Genomic DNA, 26,230 nt, shown 5'->3' on the forward strand with positions numbered 1-26,230 from the left:
TTCCGCATCAATGCAGAACTTTGAAAGAAATTACATTCTCGAGTTATTATTCTTGCGAGTGGTTCGACATCAGTCATGAAGGCACTCCCGCATGAACAACTTGCTCCGAATTAGTCGAGCTACTTTGAATGACGTGTGCATGATTGTGGTTCGCATGAGAATGGGGAGCAACTGTTTGTTCTACCGTGTGTATAAAATAAAAAAAGTGGGAGGGGCAAGGAGGGGGATGGAGGGGTGCATTACATTTGCATGAAAGGATGGATGGGTGGTCATGTAGTGAGCATGATGCGGGGAAAGGGACGTTCTGCTCTTGAGTGGTTTGCTGGCACGAGATAGATTGGCATGCCTGCAATGAACGTGTGAACGGAATGAAAGGGGATGGGGGGCGGGGGGGTTGGAGGTATGGCGATGGAAAAAAGATATTCTGTCTGTACTGTGAAGAAAATGCATGGTTGGAGACAACCGCAATGTATCCCACCGGAGAGCTTTGGACTTGCTCAAGCAAACAACAAACAACATTTTTGAGCTCCAAATCCATTGACGTTTTAAGATGTTAATGTTTAAAAAAAAATATACTGTATATATACATACAGTAGATATAGTCATATAATATTGAGTACTATATATATATAGACACACAGAATAATGTGTATAGATATATATATATAGGCACACAGTATAGTGTGTGTATATATATATATATATATATACACACACAACATATATATATACACACACATATATATATACATATATACACACACACACATATATATATATATACATACATACACACACACACACACACATACATATATATATATATATACATACATATATATACTTACATACATACACACACACATATATATATATATACACACACACACACACATACATACATATATATATATATATATATATATATATATATATATATATATATATATACACACACATACACACACACACACACACACACATACATACATACATACATACATACATACATATATATATATATATATATATATATATATATATATATATATATATATATATATATACACAGTAAAGTCTCGTTATATCGATATCGGATATATCGATAGTCCCGGTTATATCGATACTATTTCTATGCACGCACGGAGAAAATTACATGCAAACAGGGTCGGATATATCGATAGTCCCGGTTATATCGATATTTTTTCGGACTCCCTTGAATATCGATATAACGAGACTTTACTGTATATATATATATATATATATATATATATATATATATATATATATATATATATATATATATATATATATATATATATATATATATATATATATATATAATAGAAATCTAATCTTGTATTTATACGTTACATTTAGCATTTCGGAAACCTGTCAGTCAATATACGTCACAAGCCTATATAGAACAAAGCATTAAATAATTTTCACACCGATTTAGTATCCAAAGAATTCCGGTGGGATCCAATGAAATCTTCCTGCATGTCATTGTTTTCTTTTCTCCCGCCTGATCCCTCCCCCCTTGTGCATGTGATCTGTATGTATTGTGTACCCCGATTCTGACAGCATGGCCCGGCCGCTAACCAAGCGCTGCTCCAACCTCAGCACCTGCGTACTGGGCAAACTCTCTCAGGAGCTGCACAAGTTGCAGACGTTCCCTCGCACCAACGTGGGAGCGGGAACGCCCGGCAAGAAGCGCGGCGCTCCCGATGGCGAGCGCTACGTCAGCTACGGCGAGACGTTTGATGGCGTCTAACCGTTGCCCCCCGCCGATCTCCAATCTGCACCCTTGCTATGTCATGACCTCCCAGTCGTCCTCATTGACCAGCGCATGTTGGCGTAACTTGCCTGACTGACGTGAAGTGAAAAGAAACAGGCGGCCATCTTTGGTCTTAGACTAGGGCTGGGCGATGAATTTATTTCATTGAGTAATTTGAATTTGGTTTAGTTTGTTAATCTTGATTATTTTCATTCTGATTTTTTGGGGGTTATGTGATTAGATTTCATTTACACAACAACATTTGAATGTTGAGCAGTACATGTTGTAGTTGGACCACAATCCACGATCTAGAAACGCAATAGAACCAACCGCAGGCATCTGTAGCAAGTGCGTCCTCTCCTTTGCTTTTTAAAATCAATATTTATCTCATCACACGGCAATAACAAAAGATTTCAATGTAATTCATCACGCCCAGTGTAGCGGATTATTAAATGTATTGTGATGTGCAGAAAGTGACAGACATGTTTGGCTCGAACTTGCGTTACTCTGACAATCTAATCAATCAGAGAATACCGACGTGACTGAATATAAAACGCTCGCAAATATAAAACGTAGTTGGTTAAAGAAACAGGATTATGGCTAATATGGTGCACCCTGCGTATTCACATATTTCACTGACCTGCCGTCCAACTTTTCACAGAAAATGATCCATTCTTTTAGGATAATTGTACGACTACAATCTGATGACACTGATTGAGGAACTTAATTTCGACAAAATGAGTCATTTTCCGCCCTCTTGTGGCATCTTTGGGCAATTACGCAACACAGTCAACCGCAGATAATTGTGTTCACTTTAAAGGACAACATCAGAAAAACGTTTAATAGCATCAAAAATACCTAAAACATGCAGGCTGATACTTTTGGTCAAATGCAAAACACCATTAAAAATGAGTTAAAGTGTCCCAAAACTACTTCAAAATGACCCCGGAAATGGCGAGTTTCAGAAGGCCCCGCCCCCTTGTTCGTGACAAAGTACCCAAAATGCATTGTGTGTCGCTTTCTCAGTCAGGGGCGTTCCAGACGTGACGTCGTATCAGGCATTGTCATCAACTCAAAAACAAGACTTCCACTAACTATCTATCTATCTAGATATACCTATCTATCTTCTTGATCTATCTAGATCTATATCTATCTATATATCTAGATCTATATCTATCTTGATCTATCTATCTATCTAGATCTATATCTAGATCTATCTAGATATATATCTATCTATCTATCTTTATCTATCTATACCTATCTATATCTCTAGATCTACCTTTATCTATCTATCTATCTATCTATCTATCTATCTATCTATCTATCTATCTATCTATCTATCTATCTATCTATCTATCTATCTATCTATCTATCTATCTACTACACACATTCTTAGAATAACTTGAAAGAGGTTTGGTGTTGATAAAAATGTTGGTCAATTAAATCATGTGCATCAACCTGAAAAAAAAAACAAGACTTCCTGAATATTCTGCGTGAGTGTTAAAAAGTAAAATATAGCTAATATGCGGTGGATTTTTTTGTCAAATACGCTCAGTAGAAGTCATTTGAAGTGACTTTACAAATTATGGACACACCTTGCACGGAGGTGTCGGTTGTCCTTTGTCCCTAAAAATCCCATTTAAGACTTAAATGAAGAATGAGCACCCAAAATAAACACGGTGAACTAGATATGGCCTGCAAGACACATACATCCCAATTTGTTCTTTAACCTGGCCCACATTTTCAGAAAATTAGTTCACTGCCATTCCCGAATTTATTCGGGAATTGAAAAGCATTAGATCTCTAAAAATGTTTCTCCCTCCTACGAGGGAGCAGCATTTGCCTTTTGTACAGCCGTCCCCATTTCAAGCTCAGATAACTCCAGACCCATACAATTTAGGAATTAACTCTTTTTGTGATGAAAGCAGAGAGTCTAAGGTTTCTCACGCTGCATTGAATCTTTACATAGTCCTAGAACTCAATAGTCTGAGGGTTCTGCAATTTGAGTGAAAATAACAAAAACCCTGGCACTGGAGTGGATACATTTTTGCACATTATCTGGCAGTGAATGAGATAAGTAAGCAAATGAATTCTTCTCATTTTATTATTCTTACTTATGGAGCAGCTCAGCCATGAATGTATTTTAATTTGACAAGTAGTTCATTTTTAAGGATTCTGTGACATATATTGACAATCAATAATTTTTCTAATTATAGAAATACATATTTTCACATGATTGTATTTTCAAGAGGAATGGGTGATTGTTTTTTTTTTTCTTCTTCTAGAATTCAATGCAATGTAATGCTGGGGCAACACTTTCTAATCTCATTCAGTATTAGAAGAACAAAAAGAAATCTGAAAGGAAGGGGAAAAAATGGACACATTGATACAAATGTTCCTTATAAGCAAAGAAGGGAAAACACTTTTTAGACACAATTTAAAATCGGATTTATCAGAAAAAAAACTTTATTTTGAAGGCCATGTCACCCAGCCCTAGTTCAGACAATCACATTCTTCACTGTACATCACCAGTGATATGCACGCACACACACACACACACACACACACGCGCGCGCGCACACACACACACACACACACACACACACACACACACACACACACACACACACACACACACACACACACACACACACACACACACACACATACATACAACTTATTCACATGTGATGTTAATCAGCAGGCGCCACCATGTTCCTTGTTCAATAAACATATTTTTCTACCAGAAAGCCTTAGCTGACTTTCATTCAGTGTGGTACACCGTTGCCCAGGATAATACACTCATTTACTTTTAAGGAGAGACAAAGGAAGTAGGAAATAAAAGAACATAAAAGGAATGAAAGCAGGCAAAAAGACAGAAAGGGAATGATGGCATTCTATCAGCCAGTCCAGCATATTATATCCTAAGGTAAGAACACCAAAACTACAAAAAATAAATATTTAGTATATATTTTTTTTTATATATATTATATACAGTATACTGGTACATATACCCAATGCAACCCTAAGTACCCACACATCACTTTTTACAGAGCAATTTAGAGTGTGTTCAAGTTATCAAGGCCAGATTTTTTTCATGAACAATTGAGTATACTGTAGTTATGTTGGAATTAATATTTTTAACCTATTAGTTGAAATCCAGCATAGTTGTAGGATGTTGTAACATGTTTAACAAGCATTGTAGCGTGGTTGCATATGTACAATTTTTACATAACATTCCGGTGGAGTTATGTTTTACTGAACATTCAATACATCAATATTTTCGTATAGTTATAATAATAATAATAATAATAATAATAATAATAATACATTTTATTTATCAGCGCCTTTCAAAACTCTCAAGGACACTTTACAGTCACAGGATATTTTTCCTGCGGGTGAGCAGCGGCAGCCACACACGCTAGCGTTCAATCAACCCGGAAGTAACAAAGTAAAAAAAAAAAAAAAACTACATAACAAATAATATGGCAACACAAAAACGCAGAGAGTCATTCATTCTTCAGCACTTTCTGTACTCTCTTTGAGACATGAAGCAGTTCTAGATTAAAAAGGAGAGGATCAAAGCGTCCTTTCCAGCAGTGGATCAGGGACGTCATGGTGGAATGTCCACGTCTACTACAAGCTAAATGTTATGTTTCAGCTACTTTTTTTCAACAAACACATGAATTACTGCTAACTTAGAAGTAACATTTTAGCATCATTAGCGTAGCACTAAAAAACAAGAGAGAGGTTTTCCATAGCACAAAAAGTTAAAACGCATAGAAAGATCAGTGATATCAGTGATACGTGTCAGCACACAGCGCCAATGCGTCTGTGGAACTGTCACGGCTTGGAATTGAAGCGGATTTACGTAGAACAGGAGATGTGAGACAGTCTCAATGCTACAGCTTTGTGTTTGCTTTCAACAGTTAGCTTGTGGTAGACGTGCATATTCCACAATGAGGTCCCTGATCCACTGGTGAAAAGTGAAAAGTGATTGATCTAGTACTGCGTCATACAACAGAGAAAGTGCTTAAGATTGAATAACTGTTGAATGTCTGTGTCACATTATTTGTTATTTAGTTTTTGTTTGTTCTTTTGACTTCATGATGGCGCCGCAAGAGTGGCTGCTTTTCCAGCAGCTCCTGTATTTTGTTTTTCTACTTCTTTCTTTCCTAACCTCGCTGCTGTGAAATGTAAATTTCTCCACTGCGAGACCAATAAAAGCTAATCCAACCATCCATTTCAAAAAAATGATGTATGTTCAACTTTATGGTGACTTTTTTTTTTTACGTACATACATCATCATAACCACCTGCTCCGCTTACCCTGAAGCAGCGTTACAGCACAGAAGCGAGCCTGCAATACAGCCACCTGCGTCACCCACCGCCTGGCCGACTTCCTCAGCCGGTCGGGGGGGATGGGCAACAGCAACTTTGTGCCCACCAACGTCGGGGCCAAAGCCTTTGGCCGGCGGAGGAGAACTATTGTCATGTGAGCGCCTGGATGCAAAAACGGTAAGCGGACACATAGGGTATCAGTTTTGATAACGGGCAGATTATCAAATGGTAAATGGACAATATAGCTAAGTCCAAAATTGTCATGTTAGGGCTCTGTAGTTGTATGTTAGTAAAATGTCTCTTTATTTCCCTGTTTTTGTGTTTTACACAGGGTGACACATGGCGATATAACACCGGGGATTTAAAAAAATGGATAAAAAAACTAAAACAACATCGACAATGGGGCAGAAAATCAACAGTGAACTGTCCCATTGCATACACTCACAAAAAAACACATTTCCATCTTGATTTTGGCCCGTAAATAAAAGCACTTTAGTTTGTGTACCCTTGCCATCTTTTTACATTGTGGGGGAGGACGTAAGGTGTTAAGCAAGTCAATCTTCTCCTCTTATTATGTAGCATCATTCAGCCAGCGGGATCCCCCCCACCAGCCTACCAATGGATCCCCATCCCCCACCACAAAAAAAACAAAAACAAAAAAAAAAACATCCTTCCTAACCCACAGTGGGCTGTTGTCTTGTGCCTTGATGTAGAACAATTTACACGATTGTACAGTTCTGTGAAGTATGATGATGATGATGATGATGGTAGTGATGATGATGATTTTGTCAATAATATTGTTGATGGGGGAGGGGGGGTTTGAGAGTGGATTTGAGCAAGATTAAAATGTATTTTAGATACACTTCGGTTTGGGGTACTTGTGTTATTCTTTTTAAAGGGAGCCACTGAGCACATGATTACATTTGGATACGTTCTAAACGCCATCAATCTCCTCGAAATGATCAAACAGTAGTATTAGAATATAACCGGTGGAGAGCAATGTGTGTGAATGTGTGTGTGCATGTATATGTGTGTAATTAGTGGCGTGCATACACACTCGAACACATACACACATGCATACATACACACACACACACGCACGCACATGCACACAAGTGGGATATGTTTTGCAAAATATGGGCAAATAACAAATGCATGGGTAATTGCTGAATAAAAAAGGCATTGCAACCTGCAATCAGACTGGTTCTTTTTGGCGCTTCTGGGGACAGATAGTCTTCAATATAGATCAGGGCACATTTTATGGTCGGACTTTTGTGATAGTGTGATAGAGAATAGACAGAAAAGAAGTTATCATGTTTAAAAGTTTCATCCTGTTGTATGCTTAGTTGGCCGAACACTCGTGACTACAAGAGCAGGATACACAATGGAGCATTTGAGACAAACCGACACAATTTGTTAAACTGTCATCCTTAAATCAGAGAACTATCTAACCCAGGGCCGAAGGGAGTATTTGGTACACTCCTGCACAAAAATATATCATTAGCCAGGTCACAAATCTATCGGTTCACGGAAAGGCCACCCATTAAAATGTCTACCTTCTGTTGGTTTATTGATGTTGGTGCTTGTACCAGTGGACAACTTGGAGGGGTGTTCATGGGACGTCCAGGGTCGTGGTATTCAAATTAAGAAGACTGCGTTTTACTAATGTATCACTTAAATTAGCATATACTCTCAATAAATAGCTTGGCGGAGGGCTGTAGGGGCGCACAAGAAGTGGCTTCATGAAAACTGCGCCCCCTGCCCGCAGTAAAAGTCAATCTTCCTGTATTCGATCTTTTATTCATAGTGTTCGAGCGAACATCTTTACAGAGTGTTAAGGAACCTCACAGCATAGTTATGTATTAGCCTATATTTTCGAATCAAATTTTCAATAAAGATATATTTTTAACTGACATTTTCCAATCCACTTCTCCTTATAATGGTCCGGGGGTGGGGGGGTGCTTGAGTCTATGCCAGCTGTCTTGGCCAGTTCTGTCCTGAGCTGCCCGCTGGACTCTCTGGAGGAGGTGGGCAACAGACGGACGCTAGCTAAACTAAAAGCTATGATGGACAGCCCCGCCATCCGCTCCTGCCCACCCTGCCAGTACTGGGTAGCTGCTTCAGCCAGAGACTGTTACACCTGCGGTGTAAGAAGGAGAGGTACCGCCGCTCGTTCGTAACGACTGCTGTCAGGCTTCTTAATAATCACATGTGAATGATAAAAAAACTGGAATATTGTACTGTAAAGAGCACAGCCACCTTATGTCGATGCAATACAGCTACATATATCAATCTGCTTTTCTTATACTAACCACTCGACTAACTGTGTTCCTTGTACTATGCTAATTCTGGTATTTAAAAATGTGCCAAAAAGGACCATAAATGCAACTACAGTGAGACCTCAACTTACGAACTTAATTGGTTCCCAGACAGAGTGTGTAAGGTGAAAAGTGTGTATCTCAAAACAAAAATTCCCATAGGAAACCATTAAAATGAGAATAATCCGTTCCCGGGTTTCCATAAAATATACTTTAACTAAATAAGCCTTAAAACTACACACAACATACCTTATTCTATGTATAATGAATGTACTATTGTATTGTAATGAAAGAAATACACTGGATTGTATCATAAAGTCACTTCATTTACATTTGTGATGGTCATTTATGGCTTGATGGAATGGCGTTGGAGGTCGAAGGTCAAAGGGAATTGCTGTTTGGAAAGAGAGGCACATTACATGAGGACTGTAATTAAAGAAATAAACTGTGCTGTAAAATAAAGTTTTATTTACCTTTTTGATGGTCGTTGATGGCTTATGGAAGGAGAGTCACCTTCCTTAAGGACTGTTGGTAACTTAACCTCTGGTGCTGTTCGGTCGTGTGCTTCCGCCGAAGATCACTCACTCCGGTGGGTGTGTATTATGAAAATAGTGCTTATTATAAGGTTTAATTTTCATAAATTTGACGTTTGTAAGACGAAAAGTTTGTAAGTTAAGGTGTTTGTAAGTTGAGGTCTCACTGTATGCAAATGGTTTGGGATGAAAAACAACTTAGCGTCAATTCAGGCCGACAAACCGACAAACTGTTGGCAACAATGTTTGCGCGTGAGCCCATTCAATAAGGGTGAAACGGAAAAGCAGGATGTAGTAGATCCTATTTGGAAGCACCGATGAGTGGTGAGTATGCGCCAGAATGAGGGCAGGAAATTTGTCGCCATTGCTTCCGAAACCACAGTGTGGAGATCTTATTTTGTCACGTGATGAAAATGTTGAATCATGCCCATTTGAAATGATACGCATGATTAATAGGCGCCATATTTGATATTTATTTAAATTAATTTGCCCCATAATTGAAATGATATGCATGATTAATATGCGCAGTGAAGCTATTGGCGTGTATCAATAGGGGGTGCGTAAACCCCTCCTCCCAGTTTCAGTGTTCAGATGGAAAAAAGCCACAACCACACTGGGGTCCACATGGAAACTTTTCCTGGACGACGCAGGCAGAGGAAAAATATGTCCATATGATCTCTGCATTTGGGTACTTTGTGGGGATGAGCGTGGAGGGTTGGGGGGGAGGTGGGGTGCAGCTGGAAGGCAGCTTGATGGGTCATTCCTTCGGGTTTGGAGCTTGTGTCTCCCAGTAGTGATGTAACAAGGCCACAACGGCGCTGTTAATGGTACACAGATGCAATGCAAAAGAGCCCTCCACAAGGAAATGATATGTTTTGTGGAGGAGAAATCAACCCCCTCTCCCGAATTGACGACCCCAGTCTCATTCCCCGAATCCAACGGCACAAAGGCCATTTCCAAACCAAAGCGCTTTGGAAGATGCGTGCTTTTCTACTGCTTCTGGAAATTCACTTCATGTCTCCCAAAACCGAGCCATAATTGACTACTGGTCGACTTCTGTGTACAAAATTCAAACAGCCCCGAGACACCTACTACAACTATAGGTTGAAGGGTTGACAACATGACATGGTTTTCATCAACTATACATTGCGGTTCATATATGTCAAACCACTCACTAAGCTTCTTGAATGGAGCCACATGCCCCGTTATGTTGCAAGCAATAGTTATTCACGCACAATCCATGAACATTTTTTTGAGAGGCGATGAAATGCCATAACGCCAATTTACGGGGAAGGCAGTAGCTTTGGGTGAAAGGATAAACATTTTGACATGTTTCCATGAAGTTGTCAGCTTTAGTTCTATTCACGACGGTCCGTTTTGGATCCGTAAACACAGAAGAGGGCTGATGTATTAACAAAATGGGACTTGCTCTACGAGATAAATTTAAATGAGTTGACTCCGAGTAACAAATGCAACAAAAATGCCAATTCATTACCAAACAAAGACCCCATTTCCACATGGTCATCTACTGTAACCTTTTTGCTTAAGGTACCGGGGCTAAATTTTGTTTCCAACCTAACCCGTCATTGTCCCAGATGCTTACCTTGCCATGCATATAAACATCACACATTCACCAAGCTGGAAAGGCTATCCATGTCACTCCTAGGCCTTCAGTAGTGCTACGTCTGAATCAATCCACAGCTGCCATTGTAAAAACGTTTGACGTGATTTACTACACGTCCTGTACTGTACTAAAGGGTATAGTTAGCAAGGAAATAACTTGTGAAGAAATACTGTACTGTCATAAAACTGTTCAAGTTTTTAACCATCAATGTGATTCCTGATATGGGGGTCAGAAGTCACTCTTTCACACCGCAGAGAAGATGATTGGCAAAGGATGGCGAAGGATCAATAGTAACCTCATAAAATTGCAATATTATTTGCTATGTATGCTAGTGATGTCCAACTTTTCTTGAAAAGTCTGCCTTGAAAATGGCTTTAACAGTAAATTTACAACCAAATCCATTTATCCTCCTCCTTCAGCCATTATGGGTTGACAAAATCACTATTAAATCAACACAAAAAATTGCTTATGCAGCTCGCTACCGATAAAGTGTGCTAGCTCTGGCCAGTGTGCTTTTATCACCAGAGGCTAGTGATACTATGATTGGCTAGTGACTAGCCAATCGTGACTAGGCAATCATAATTTGCGAAAACTCTGACGTTGAACAGCGCCTGCAAGAAGACGCTGGTACCCCTTTTCGGTTGCAAACTCGAAATCTGATTGGTTAAAGCAACAGTTTGATCGACACATTAGATGCAACAGGGCCGGCAGAACTGATTGTGAAGGCGTCCAGGTAGATTTCGGACAATGGTAACAAATGCTTAAATACGAAAACACACATCTGGAAGCAGCGCAACACGGGAAAAGTAATGAAAGGAAGCTGAAAGACAATTATTTGTTAATTTTTGGAATTATTAAATAAGAATTTGTGGACAAAATATAAATCCAGTGTCTCTTTTTCTGCCATGAGCTGCTTCCGCTCTCATTCCCCTCAAACGTAGTGCAGTAGAATGAAGCAAAACAAACTTCATCGACTGAGCACAGGAGATTGCCGCAAACCAATTACATTCATAAGGAACTGCAAGATCTCCACTTTCAGATGTTGTGAGTGTAAAAACCCACCGATCGTGCATCCGTATTTGACACTCACAGCAAGACACACACATAATCGTTCCACTAAGAATCTTCCATAGATATGTTTTGCCGGATCATTGGCAAACATTGCTCGCAATTTGGATTTTGAATTGGGTCGTATATCCAGGACTCAAACTCTTCTGATTAAGTCGAGCCTGTTGCCAGTAGTCTCAAGTCAAATTCAACAGGAAATGAGGTAAAACTTAAGAGGAAATTAGTTGTTTACGTTGGCATTTGCGCTAATATTTATAGACTGGACAGTAGGTGTGAGTATGTGGCTATGAAATTGTTCAGTCACTACGTAAGCTAATGCAAACCAGCTGACTGTCGTTTACACTTGAACTTTCCTTCGGCGTCTTAAAAAGCAACGCCGGCCCCGCTTTTTCCACACGGGTGTCACTTCCAAGCGTGAAAGCAGACACCGGTGGGACAAGTCAAGGCGGTACAGGTCCAGAAACAACAAAGGTTCTGACCCTATGTCCTTTAACCTTCTCCACAATCCCCCCCTTCCACTCGTCTGTGTGTGATTCTTCCCCAAGAAGGCAAACAAGCTTTTCGCTTGGTCCGAAATGGTGTTTCATTCTGCTGCTGCAGCACTTTCTCTCCATCTTCTGCAGTCCCTCCCTACTTCTCCTCCCCTTTGCCCACACATCTGGAAGCCAGCTCCTCATGTATTTGTTTTTTTTCCTTCTTTCTTCTGAGTCTTACTTAAAAAAAAGTTCTTTACCTTGTCATGCAATTACATCTCAGTATGCAATTATACTGAAAGTTTCTCCCGCCCCTTCAATCTGCAGCAGTGGCCGCGCTCTCATGGCAGTAGACGGAAATAGAATAGCTTCATGTCTGTTTGGACCGTGGCCCGGCACAAACTATGCTCCGCCGCTTGACTGTCAGTAGGATGTTGGCTTTCTCCAGCCAGGCCAGTCTGTGCAGAGCTTTACTCCAGCAGGGCTACATAACGTGGGCTCCGTGACGGGAAAAAAACTGAAGAAGACAGAAGAACGAAGCAGTGTTGCGATGAATCCCGGCGGGAACACTTAACCTTTTTAGAAAACAGCGCGGGGGTGAGTTCAATGAAAAGTTCACTCGAGTATGTCTGGAAGTGGTAAGTTCTACAGATTGTAAACAGAATGTTAGCTCATGTGTCTCATGTCTGCTTGGAACTTTGAAAAAGCTTCAACATTTCTGAAATGTTTATCCAATTTTACACTCAACTCAAAGGTAAAGTCTCATTTATGCTGAAGTTACTTTTACTTTTTACCAATGACTGGTGTGACCAAGTATGTCACTTAGTTTTGTACTGCACAGTGGACAAATGCAGTGTTTCCTAACTTTATTGAACTAAGGTACCTGATTAACTCAATCACTGCCAGACATCCAAAAAGGTGTCCACTCCAGTGCCATAGTTTTTGTCATTGTCACTCGAATTCCAGGACCCACAGAATATTGAGTTTTAGGACTACATTAATATTCAATGTAGCGTAAGAAACCTTAGACACTCTACTTTCTTCAGAAAAAAAAGTTAATTCCTAAATGATATGGGTCTGGAATTATATGGGTTTGAAATGAGGGCAGCTGTCCAAAATACAATGCAATACATACATATTGGTTTATATAGCACTTTAACAATTTAACATATATTTATTTTTGGTTCTTTTGACTTCAAGATGGCGCCGCAAGAGTGCCTGCCTTTCCAGCAGCTCATGTATTTTGTTTTTGTACTTCTTTCATTCCTTCATCTTCCTTTCATAACTTTGCTGCTGTGAAACGTAAATTTCTTTACAGTGTAATAAAGGTAAATCCAATCTCATCCAATCCAACAGCTGAAGCTGTAACAAAGCGCTAATATGGGAAAAAGGGAAACGGTGCCCCCTTTTGGAAAAGACAAAAACATTGCCACAGGCCATGGCCAGCATTTTATCAGCAACCAAACAAGAAAATAAAAAAACCCGAACAAATTCGGGAATGGCGCTATTTTCAATTCCCGAATAAATTCATGAATGGCAGTGAATGAGATAATATTTTAGAAATCTAATGGCACACTCAAGCAAAAATGTCCGAAAAAAAGTAGGGATTCAGAAAAAATGGGGCTCGTGTCATTTTACTCATCAGAGTTTAAAACACGCAAATAAAAATAAAAATAAAAATAAAAATACATTTCATTTTAAGCACCTTTCAAAGCTCTCAAGCACACCTTACAGTCACAGACAAGCATAGGTACTATAATAAATAAAATACAATTATAAATAGAAACAAGAGAAAGAGCTACACAGAAAATGTGATTTTAAATAGGTGGGTTTTAAGATGGGATTTGACGGTGGGAAGAGAATCGATGTTACAAATGTTGGAAGGAAGTGAGTTCCAGAGTTTGGGGGCACAGGAGCTAAAAGCTCTGTCCCCCATCGTGCTGAGATGGGCAGGGGGGGGGGGGGGGATTTTAAAGTTGATTCTATATTTGACCGGGAGCCAGTGGAGGTCTTGGAGGACGGGGGTGATGTAGTGAAAAGATGAGGTTCTGCTGATGATCGTGGCTGAAGAATTCTGGACGAGTTGAAGTTTGTGGAGAAGTGAGGGACACCAAGGAGAAGTGAATTGCCAATCCAGGAGGTGACAAGACTACGAACGAAGATAGCAGTGGTGTGAGGGGTAATAGACATCTTGTATAATTTTTGGTCCGATTAAGTGGTATTTTCCACCTCGCATGTGGGGAAACAACAATATACTAACTTCATCTGCCATTTTCTGTGAGCCTTTGTGAATTTTGCACATTTTTTTAATTAGATCAAGATGCAGTTAAATTAGCAGCTGTGGCTTCTGGCAAGCACTGTTCATTTGCAGCCTGAATGCGAAGGAGTGAGTCTTGTGTGTTTCTGCTAAAATCACAAAAAAAGTGATTTGTGGCAAATTTTTTAACTAGTTGCTCGAGGCACTGGAAAAGTTACAACATCCAGCAACAAAGTCATTAAGTTGGCAATACTGGATCGGCCTTGCTCCGTCATCGCATCCCCATAGCTGTGCATTGAGTTGTCATGGTAACGAAAACTGCAATTAGCATTCATTTGGGACCGAACCACCCCTCCATAACTGAATGATTTCAAGTGCCGTGCAACATGTATGTTGCACTTGGTGTATCCAGTGATACCTTGGTTTACGAACCCTTTGGCTTACAAACGTTACATTTGTGACAATTTTACAATTTTATTTTAGTTTCGAGTTCAAAGGAAGAGTGTAGACTGAAAGATTAGAATGTCCCATCAATCAGCATCCACAAAAAACCCGCCCAAGCCATCTGTACACTTGATGCAAAAAGCTATCAACGCAGCTAAACAGAACACAATTGATGAGGAACTAAATAAAATTATCACAGAGAAAGCACCTACAAGGGATTATTCCTCAAGATGGTGAAAGAAGAAGGTTACATTCCTCATCAAGTGTTTAATGCCGATGAAACCGGCCACTCCATTCCATCAAGCCATCAACGACCACCACAAAGGTAAATAAAACTTATTATACAGTACATTTTAATATTTAACTATAATACCATAGCACATTTATTATACATAAAATAAGGTATATTTTGTCTAGTTTTAAGGCTTAGAAAATTAGAAAGTAGAAAATTATGTTTTATGGGGAACCTGGGAACGGATTATACTCATTTTAATGGTTTCCTATGGGAAATTAATTTTTGGGATACACACTTTTCGCCTTACACACTCTGTCTGGGAACCAATTAAGTTCGTAAGCCAAGGTATCACTGTACGTCACAAAGCCGTGTGAGACGTCGGCGCTGTACTCAGTGGTGGACTTAATTAGGAGAGTGCAGGTATAAATTTTTGCGTAGGTGGGTACAATATGGCAGCCGGCGCAGCTCTCTAAGGCCGTGAAGAAAATCAATATCAGATCACTTGAATATGAACGTCAGCTCTGAACTTCCCCATATCGTGGCCTGATTCTTTTTTTTAGCTCTACATCTTAACCCCACTTCCTTTCTTCTGTCAATATCTTAATTGGACTAAAATCTATCGAGTTGGCGCAAGAGAGAAGCCAAAGGACGCTTCACGGCTACTTTCCCTTTTGACTGAGGTGAATCATCATAAATAAATGTCAAATTGATTACGGTAAAAACCTCCATTTTAAGGTAGACTTACTTGTTGATTAACATTAAACTGAATTTTAGTGATGACTAGTGTCTTATTATATTTTTTAATGAAATTTTATTTTACATATTTAATTTATTTGTTACAGAAGGTCCCGCCCCATTGTTTGAATGTCTGGCCTTGCTCGCGAATCAAAACAATGACTTCAGATTCGGAGAAGATGCTTTCTTGTTGCTCATGCAGTTATGAATATGATTCAAATAGTTCTGAAGAGGGAAGCATACATCTTTGCAATCAATTAAAGTAGTCCTTCCGTCTCATACTGAGGCGTCTGGACTCCAATGTAGAGCCCAGAAAATGCACAAGATGGCGCCCAAGCTCCATTGGAAATGGGCTGATTTGTCTGCTGGGAATTTGTGTCAACTAGTATCAAATAGTAGTCTTGGTGCAACACAAAACGATTCACCATCGCGTTATTTATGATTTTTCCTTCTAATTTTGCCATCAACACAGATCAACACAAAGTTTTCAGATGAAACAAAGTACTCAAAATGCATTGTGTCGCTTTCTCAGTCAGGGGCATACCAGACGTGACGTCATGTCAGGCATTGTCATCAACCCGAAAACAAGACTTCCTGAATATTCAGTGACAGTCTTAAAACGTAAAATATAGGTATATGCCGTGGAATCTTTGTTAAATACGCTCAGTAGAAGGTATTTGAAGTAATTTTACAAATTATCGGTTGTCCTTTAAATGGCTGTACATCGCAGATTGATTGAATATGCATTCAAGCAACTCAAATGAGTCAGGACAGAGCATTTTGTCGACATAAGCATTACATTCTCACATGTGCGAACAACAAAATGCTCATGCGACTTTTTTTCAGGTAGCATTCATCTGCAACATTGGACATGCATATTCTTTGAATTATTTACTCCTGTTGACCCTCATGTGGTTTCCATTTGGCGTTTGTTGGAGATGCTGCTGGGAAACGCCCCAAATGAAAGCTCCTTGAAGTGTTGTGCGTATGTTTGTGTATGTGCATATCTGTGTGTTGCCGGTCTTAGCTCTGGCCGAGTGGATTCTCCTGCTCATATGTTTTAGGCGTCTCGCCTTAACCGTCCCACCCAAGTGATCAGCCAACCTATTTCTCCCCCGCCGCTTAACCTCAAACAGCTGCATTTGCCACTCAATGATCATTTAACTCATTCACTGCCAAACGTGCAGAAATGTGTCTTCTCCAGTGCTAGGGTTTTTGTCATTGTCACTTGAATTCCAGGACCCACATAATATTGAGTTTTAGGTCTACATAAACATTCAATATAGCATTAGAAACCTTAGGCTCCCATCAGAAAAAAATATTTTTTTCCTAAATTATATGGGTTTGGAGTTATAAGCTGGAAATGAGGGTGGCTGTCCAAAATACAATGCAATACATACATATTGGTTTATATAGCGCTTTTTTTTTTTTTTGAAGCTGGAATAAGGCGCTAACATGGAAAAAAACGGAAATGCTACCCCGTTGTGGAAAATAAAAAAAACATTGCCAGAGGCCACAGGCAGCGCTTTATCAGCACCCAAGCATGAAAAAACAAAACCCGAACAAATTCAGAAATGGCACCCTACATAATAATTTCAATTTCCATATAAATTCGGGAATGACAGTGCATGAGTTGAGCAGGTTATATACGTACTTTTATGCATCCTCAAGTTGTGAAGAGTGGGGTCTGTTGCATTTTAACGATGGGCGCGTGAGCACCCAGATTTAATGTACAGTACATCCTTGAATCCGCGTGCCGTGGGTCTTCATTGATGCTCAGCCAACTTTAACTTACACACTTATGAAATGGCAGTTGTAGTCGCAGGGTCATCCTGACATGGAAGTCTGCGGCCGATGCCATTTGCGAGCCTCGAGGTATCGGAAAGACATGAACGCGAGAGAGGTCATTTGCCGTTTGATTAAGAGAAGGATGAGGATAATGGACAGTGCTGAAAAAGCCTGTTGGACACTTTTGTATCATTTTGACCATCTTAGACAAAAGTTCAGTGTGAACTGCAATTTAGGACATTGTGCCAGACACCACGTTCGGTCTTTACCGTGGTTACAAAACCATGCTTCACTTCTGCTTGATGTGTTTTCTGCCTAAATGGGTCGCAAAACAAATTGAATCGTGATGGTTGCTTGAGAAAAGGTGAGACAATACATACCCACATTCAGCTAAGTGTTTCATATTTTTGGCCAATAAGTGTAATTCATATACATTTTCAGTGTAATTTCAAATTTAAGAAACAGGAAGTGAGAGCAATAGACTACGTTACAATTAAATGACAAATTTGGGTTATGTTGCCTGCGGACTTTGTACCTACCGATCTGTCGTGGTGAAGGAGCTCAACCAAAAGGTGAAGCTCTCAATTTACCAGTTGATCTACGTCCCAACACTCATCGATGGTCACGAGCTATGTGTCGTGACCGAAAGAACGAGAATCCAGATACTCGCGGCCAAAATGAGCTTTCTCCGTAGGGTGTCCGGGCTCTCCCTTAGAGATAAGATGAGAAGCTCGGTCATCTGGGAGGGGCTCAGAGTCGAGCCACTTCTCCTCCACATAGAGAGAGGAGCCAGATGAGGTGGCTTGGGCATCTGATTAGGATGCCTCCTGGACGCCTTCCTGGTGAGGTATTCTGGGCATGCCCCACTGGCAGAAGACCCCGGGGACGACCCAGGACACGTCGGAGAGACTATGTCTCCCAGCTCGCCTGGGAGCGCATTGGGATGCACCAGGACGAGCTGGGGAGAGCGAAGTCTGGGCATTCCTACTGAAGCTGTTGCCCCCGCGACCCGATCCCGGATAAGCAGCAGAAGATGGATGGATGGTGATGTTGCCGCCTTGGGAACAGAACCCCATTGCCGCCTGAAGGACAGAACTCTGTTGGAACCCAAGCACGCAACTGTACAGCCGAAAGAATATCTCAAAGCCTCTACGTCCACTCTCATCCATGATCTTTGCCAAAGAACAAACCACACAGTCCATCTGTGAAAGTTGAATCATGAAATTAGAAGACTCCCAGGGAGTTTTACAGTAAAACACTGCAACCCACTGCAGTCATTTAAGTTTGGGTTGCACGACTGTGGCTTCTTCAGAACAATCAAGATCATAAAGAAGAACTCAAAGCATACAAATGATTGAAACAGGGAAAACCTTAAAGGTGTGATTTTCTCCTATAGTCCTGCTCCACAGGCTTTACGTGAGCCAGGTTTAACTTGGGAGGCTCTAGGTAGGTTTCTACAGAGTTTATGAGTCAAAAGCCTTTGGCAAGATATTAAAGACAAGCACAGAGTAGCATTAATATTGTTTTTACATGACATATTTTATTGCTGTAGCCTCTCGCTGTGAGCAGTGGAACTCCCAGTATACTCCCAAGTGCAGAAACAAAGACGAAAAAAAATATGTACAGGGAAAAAAAGCACGTTTCACATTCTTAAAACTCATTCAGTCACAGTTTTGACTGCAGTATCTTCAGGCATCAGTTCCGAAGACACAAGGAATGATAATACAGTGTATATTCTAAAATAAATCATGTTGAAAAGGAACCTTTCAAGTCATACTGAGAAACTTATGGGAACTGGATTAGGTGTGAGGAAGTGGATCACTGTTGGGTATTGGATACCAGAGAAGCAACTGCCAGTGAGCTTGGCAATATATCGAACCAAAAACTCCCAACAAGTATCTTTGCTCAACACTTCTAAAATGATCGATACGTTAGCTTCGATGGGCAAAGCCGCGACAGAGATGACACGTACTATGAAAAAAATCTTAATGTTTACCTCAAATTATCACCATGTACCTCAGGACCTAAATTTGGACCATAAAAAAAAATAAGAATACATTTCGTTTATAAGTGCCTTTCAAAACTCTCAAGGACACTTTAAGATCAACCAAGGAGACAATATCCATTAAGTGTTTACGTTTAGCTAGCGCTATTTTAGCATGCCGGACAGATGTGGTTGAAACTCAACATGGCTAGCAGTTTAATGAGACATTGTTAAAGTCACAAACAAAGCCTCTATTGTCCCGATAGAAATGAGAGTAGCTGGAAAGTATTTTGGTTGGCTTTCTCAAGTGTGTTGCAAGTGAAACCACAAAGTTCTGGTAAAGAGATCGGTGATGGTTCAATCTTCAACAAATAGCTTTCTTATGCTACATTTAGCTCATATCCACAAGAAAGCCTCTGACTTTGGAGTCATTGCTAAGGCCTGAATCCTAGCAGTAAAAACAGCGTGAAACTACTACAAAGAAGCTTCGCTGGAGGGCAACTGTGTGAGGTGTGTCTAACGAGCCACTGCCGTTTTTAGATCGCCGGTTGCTCAGCAAAATCTGAGGTAATCTTTTTTTGGTTTTGAGATGCATCCAGTCTTTCAACCCAAAATGCATCACAGATATGTTTATATCTCCTCTAACCTCAGTGCTGAGGTTTCTCAACAGATGTTTCGTGGAAAAAAACAAGTCTACTTTGAATGTCTTGCCATGTTTAACTCTTGTTTCCACCAAAGTTAAGGCTAGGGTTGAATTGTAGCATTGTAACAGTACACCTAGATATGCAGTTCCGTAAGTAGTTTAGTTTAAAAGTTTGGTTCACATTTGGTAGAATAGTGAAGAACAGTACTCATCCAGTTATGAATATGATTCAAATAGTTCTGAAGAGGAAAGCATAAATATTTGCAATTAATTAAAGAAGTCCTTCCGTATCAATTCGATCCGTCTGGACTCCAATGTAGCGTCCATAAAATGCACAAGATGGCGCACAAGCTCCGTTGGAAATGGCTGATTTGTCCTCTGGGAATTTGTGTCAACTTACACAATCTTCATGCGTGTGACCGCAATTGGCTGCGACACAAAATTCACCATCACGTTTTTGATGTAGTTTTCCTTCTAATTTCACCATCAACACGGATCAACACGATGTTTTCAGACCAAGAAAGTACCCAAAATGTATTGTGTGTTGCTTTCTCGATCAAGGGCGTTCCCTCCGTGACGTCACGTAGGGGATCGTCATCAACTCGAAAACAAGACTTGAATATTCAGCACGAGTCTTAAAACGTAAGATGGTATGGTAAATATGGTATATGCGGTGGAATCTTTGCAAAATGCGCTCAGTAGAAGTCATTTGAAGTGATTTTACAAATTATGGACAAAACTTGTACATAGGCGTCGGTTGTCCTTTAAGAGTTTTCAATCAGCCGGCCATGGTTGTTCAATTGTGCTTGGTATCTCGAGAAAAGGTGTAAAATAAGTGCCCCAAAGTTATTTTTTTTGCTACCCTTCACAACTTTGACAATAGAAACCCACCAAACTCAGGCAGACTGATGATTTATATATTTTTTTCTTGGTCTACTTCTGGTGTGGGCCTTACATTAAAGACATTTTTTTAACGATAGAACTGTGAGAATGTCAACACGTTGGGAGCCTGCTGTGTGTTAAGTGCCACAAGGCGATGACAAGGGCTGTTAGCAACATGTGCTGCCACTCGCTACGGCTGATTAGAACTGCTGCATTTAGGCGTCCGGGCCGTGCGCCTGCGTCCAATTTCGCCGGAATGACGCTCCCTTAATAGCTATTTGCACTGCCGCCTCTCCGCAGGCCTCATTCATTATTAAGCAGCTCCCAATGGCTCACTGGCAGTCGCTTCTCTGGTGTCATGTACCCATCAGTGATCCCGTTCCCCGCACCCAATCCAGTTCTCAGAAGTCTCTCAGTCCGACTAGAAAGTCTGGGTCGCCTTGTCACTTTTTTCTGGTTTCTGAGCTTGTTTGAATGTTTTGTTAACGGAGCGGCAAAAATGCATTTGGATATTTCACTGGTGATGACTGAGGAGGTATGATATTGCTTTGTTTTATGAGGATGATTGCATTTGAAGCACTAAAAAGGCTTATGCGTGTGACTGCCATTGACATTAAGTACAGCGTTTCAATTTCTGCCATAAAGTTCCTGTGTGCAGTTGGTGTGTACTCCGGCGTATTAAACATGCACAACAGGCTCAGTGAAGACTAACTTTTCCATCGGAGGAAATATGAGTGTGAATGATTATTTGTCTATTTATGCCTTGCGATTGGCTGGCAACCTTTCCAAAGTGCACCCAAACTCATGCCCCAAGTCAGCTTCTATAGGCGCCAGCTGACCCGATGCCTTAAAAAAGGACAGCTGCTATATAAAAATGGATGGATGGTATTTCGATGTCCTTAAATTGAGGTCGTTACAATCAACACCTCCAATTTTACATACATTCAGGACTATAACAGGAAAATATTAAGATCATGTACATTACTGTATGTCCTTTCAGCTATTTTCAGATATGTTCTTATATGGTGCACTGTTTTATGTTGTAAATTTTGTTGTAATTGACTCCCATGTGAACCGTCAAAAATAATATACAAATAGGTTAATGTGGAGATGGTTTAATTAGCTTCAATTTTGCTCTTGGTAACTTCTTTGTGATTGTATTTTATTTATTATAGTACCTATGCTTGTTTAAAGTTTCCTTGACAGCTTTGAAAGGCGCTTAAAATTTAATGTCTTATTATTTATTATAATCTGGAGCAAAAAAATCACATGAAGATACCGATGATCAAGGTGTCCACATTTATGTTTACCATTCATGCTTTTGTTACTTGCTATGTGGCCACATTTCTCCATTCTAGTCCAATGTTTTACCCCCAATATTCCCACTATAATGATGCCAAGCATAAGAATGCAGTGAGACGGGAATAGAAGGGTGAGGCCTTACAAGGCCATGTGTTTGATTGTGTCTCCAGCTTGCATGTGAGACGGTTCCCGTCTCAGAGCCCAATATAAGTGTATTGGACGGAACGGAAAAGAGACCTAAAGCAGACCATGTAGTGCTGAGAACGTTTTCTGTACAAAATGAGGACATGTCACGGTGGGGGTAGGAACTCTGCTTATATATTTGGGGGGATAGATGAACTCCTATGGGGGGGAACCCATGTCTGAATGTTGTGTACTTGTACTAGGGCATATCCCAACTGACAACAAGCGAGAATCATCTTGAACTGGTTGACAGCAAATCAGAGAGCACATATCAACAAAAAAATATTCAACCACTCATCTATAAGCAGTTAGGTCGTAATTGATGCCGACCCATACAGCCCAGTCCATCCCTGATGGATTACTGACTTGCTGGCAAATGACAAACAATGAAAACTAAAACACTAAGCGTGACCAAACAGTTTTTTTTTTTTTTTACTGACGGTCCTAAAATAGTGGTGACAAACTGTATTTGTGACAAAGATGGACTGATGATGGATAAATAACCTGGCCATTGGCAAATGACAGACCAGAAAAATCTATTGAGGCATTCACTTCTGTGTTTAAAATATTGTTTTTGTAATATCCAGAAACACAACAAATTTGTTTGTTAGCTTTGATAAAAGTTGAGTATTTTTTTCCCTGCTCTCTCTTCTTTCTGGTTCTGTCCCACAAAAACAAAAACAAATTACCAAATCATATTAGTACACTTACGTCTTCCTTGACATCATGAATGACTGATCGACATCCTACCCTGTTTTAAAAAAGACTACAAAAGAGAATTGATGAAATGCTAACAGGCTAGCAGCAATGCTAACCACACTCTATTGCTGTAAATAAAACACGATTGTCAGCATCCTCCTTGTTTAGAGGCATCCCCTGTCACACCGGCGCGAGACCTGTCAACGACTCGCCGTTGATTTGCCATCATTAGGTTGCAAGAGGCGGCGGAGCGTGCGGTGAATGGCAAGATTTATGTCACGGCCTCGCTCAAAGTGAAAGGACGTCTCCCGCGCCAAACTTGGTGATTAGCGGGGAATCCTGGAAGCATTCAGTAGCAATATATGCACACACATTTTTAACATTACATTACATTTTGTTATTTTATATGAAATGTTCTGTTACAACTATAGCGATTGTGAACGTGCTGCATCAGAATCAGAATACCTTTATTCGTCCCACAATGGGGAAATTTGCAGTCCACAGCAGCAATTGAAAAGGGATGGGGTTGGGGTGAAAGGATAGAAAGTATAAGGATAAAGGATAAGTAAAGACGTATTGCCTTGTATGAGTGCGTTTACTCCTCTTGGGAAGAGTTCACTTATCCCACTTTTTATTGTTGGTGCCATTTATACACAACGGTGACCATATCCAAGTCAACCTTTACAGGCAGTGTAAAAATGGTTTGTGAGATAGGAAGCTCCGTGTCAATGTAATCAGTGGCATGCAGAGTATTTAGAGACACGCTGAAGATAAAAGGACCACGTGGATTGAAACAGGTACATGCAAAAGAGGTCTTCGTCAATGAAAATACAATTCTAATCCTTATTTCTATCACACTTAGAAAACAGTCACAGCACAAAACGAAGTATGACACGCCCATAAAGAACTTGACTATTAAGGATGGCCTCCACCCTGTTCTTCTTTCGAAGCCCAGGCGGTTTCTTTATTTGAGCAGAGGCTGTGATTTGTTTGAAATCTTCATGTCAGTGGTTTGTCACAGAGTCTGCGAAGAGTCATTCAAGCTCACCGCAGAATGACATCAAAGTAACTGTGCATTTATTTTTAGACAGCTACTGCTTGATTGTGACTAAGAAAGACCATGAGCTCACTCCACACCATAAATTTTTGTTTTTTTGTGTTTGTTTTTGTAGCTTTCTTTCCCACATGATTTGGTTGGATTATTGTACACAATTACTTGACCCAACCTCATATTACTGTTCATTTACTGTCATATTACTGTTCAACATTTCACATTATTTTTCAACTAATCATAAATGAGACAAGAGCAAAGATATGGTGTATTGCCTTGTTAAAAGCATTTTACCCTGGCAAGCCAAAAATAAATAAAAAATGATGTACCCTACTTTAGATCCCACTCCTCAGTTTGAGAATTTGGATCTAATAGAACGCAATTACCAACATTTTACAATAATTTTTCAAACAAAAAATGCTGCAGTCAGCAAAATCTGCAATGTTTTTTTAATGTTTTTTTTTTTTTTCATACACATGCAACGAGAGCTTATTGCTTTAGCCGTAATGCGACATGAAGCCAAAACAGAAGTGTCCTTTGTTTTGTCCACCATACCGCTGACACCGCAGCCCACCGGCGGGGGGAAACCCGCAGGCGAGGGCGGCTCGCGTTTCAATGCCGGACATAAAAAGAAACATCCAACATGGTATGGAAATGAGCTGGTGTGTCATCGAAGCTTTATCATCTCTGAAAGAAAATCCAGAGTTGTGTACATTTTGCGGCTTTGGTGACAAGCTGCGATGGTTTATATTCCACCGGATTTGCTTTTTGGCAGTTATGTGCCATGCTCCATTTAAAACAAACATTAGGGGGCTCTTTTTTTCATAGAGTGTGCACGTGCGCTCACCACAAACACTTTCTACCTAATCGTGCTGGGGCGAAGCGAAATGTTCCGTGTTTTGTACTTTTGCTGACTGTGCTGCGCCATGCTGGGCGTTTCAACGTACCACAGGTGTTTTTATTTCCTTTTACGCGCAACTGGTACACCATTGGCCAGGAAGAAAGTCAGTTGTGTTCACTTCCACAACGACAAAATCCCCCTTTTTTAACTGTACATGTCTATGAAGTAATGAAAAAAAAAACAACGAAAGAAAACTACACCCATTCGCATGGTTCGCTGAATTATTGGCACAGTAGCACATGAACCAAAAGCAGTGGCAACTGCTTGCTGAGAATCTTTCAGATCTTTTAGTGACACTCTCAAAAATTGCAGTAAATTACATGATTGGACTCGATGTCTGTTTCTGTGGTCATCCTCATTAGAGCTAGTAATAGAATCTGCTGGCGCATGACGTTCTGTGGCTATGATCCTTGGTAGGACCAATTAAATTAATCTACACACTGGCCTTTGGTTTAGCGCATCTGATTCACAATCAACAGGTCACGGCCGAACTGTCTGTTGGAAATTTGAATCTTTGTAGCTTGGGATACATAGACCAGGTCTTCCAGCTGGCCTGGAAATGCCTTAAGATCCATCCGGATACACTGGTCGAAGTGGCTGGGGAAAGGGAAGTCTGGGCTTCCTTGCAGCAGCAGCTGCACCCATGACTCAAATTCAGATTAGCGGAAGGGACTAGATGGATGGACGAGTGAATAATCAATTTTATTTTTTTTTCACACAAGAGTAGTTTAGATCTATGGACTATGATTCACTTAAGAGCAAAAAAAACGAACAGCCCCAAACAGTTCCCACAAAGTCTGACATACACAACACGCAGGGTCGAGCATCAGTGAGATACATTGTTACTTCTTGCCAACTTCTTCTTCTTTTCCTTTCGGCTTTTCCCTTCAAGGGGTCGCCACAGCGAATCAGTAACCTCCATCTTCAAAGGTATGATACGCATGTTTGTTTTGGCCCAGCTTTTACATCGGATGCCGTTCCTGACACAACCCT

At 40.3% G+C, this 26,230-nt stretch overlaps 2 protein-coding genes and 1 long non-coding RNA gene across 5 annotated transcripts in view; 2 read left to right on the forward strand and 1 right to left on the reverse strand.

The window, feature by feature from the left end:
* LOC148897606 (calcitonin gene-related peptide 1-like) overlaps nt 1-7,648 on the forward strand; it is a 13,736-nt gene extending 6,088 nt beyond the window's left edge. The window contains exons 4-5 of one of the 3 annotated variants that reach the window (XM_088996648.1): nt 6,113-6,294; nt 6,449-7,648. In XM_088996648.1, the coding sequence (XP_088852774.1) occupies nt 6,113-6,275 (163 nt within the window). In that variant the 3' untranslated portion in view covers nt 6,276-6,294; nt 6,449-7,648. Of the gene's footprint in view, nt 1-1,584; nt 2,863-6,112; nt 6,295-6,448 lie in introns of those variants that run through there. The other 2 variants (XM_088996649.1, XM_088996647.1) reach the window with 2 other exon arrangements.
* The window catches only part of LOC148897607 (uncharacterized), a 37,980-nt gene that overhangs the window by 2,279 nt on the left and 9,471 nt on the right, over nt 1-26,230 (reverse strand). The gene's annotated exons all lie outside the window — the stretch shown is intronic.
* The window catches only part of insc (INSC spindle orientation adaptor protein), a 38,499-nt gene continuing 24,619 nt past the window's right edge, over nt 12,351-26,230 (forward strand). The window contains exon 1 of the mRNA XM_088996646.1: nt 12,351-12,730. The gene's annotated coding sequence lies outside the window, so the exon portion shown is untranslated. The remainder of the gene's footprint in view (nt 12,731-26,230) is intronic.

Source organism: Hippocampus bargibanti, linkage group LG05 (genome assembly GCF_051943395.1).
Source record: "Hippocampus bargibanti isolate YZ-2025 linkage group LG05, ASM5194339v1, whole genome shotgun sequence".
NCBI lineage: Eukaryota > Metazoa > Chordata > Actinopteri > Syngnathiformes > Syngnathidae > Hippocampus > Hippocampus bargibanti.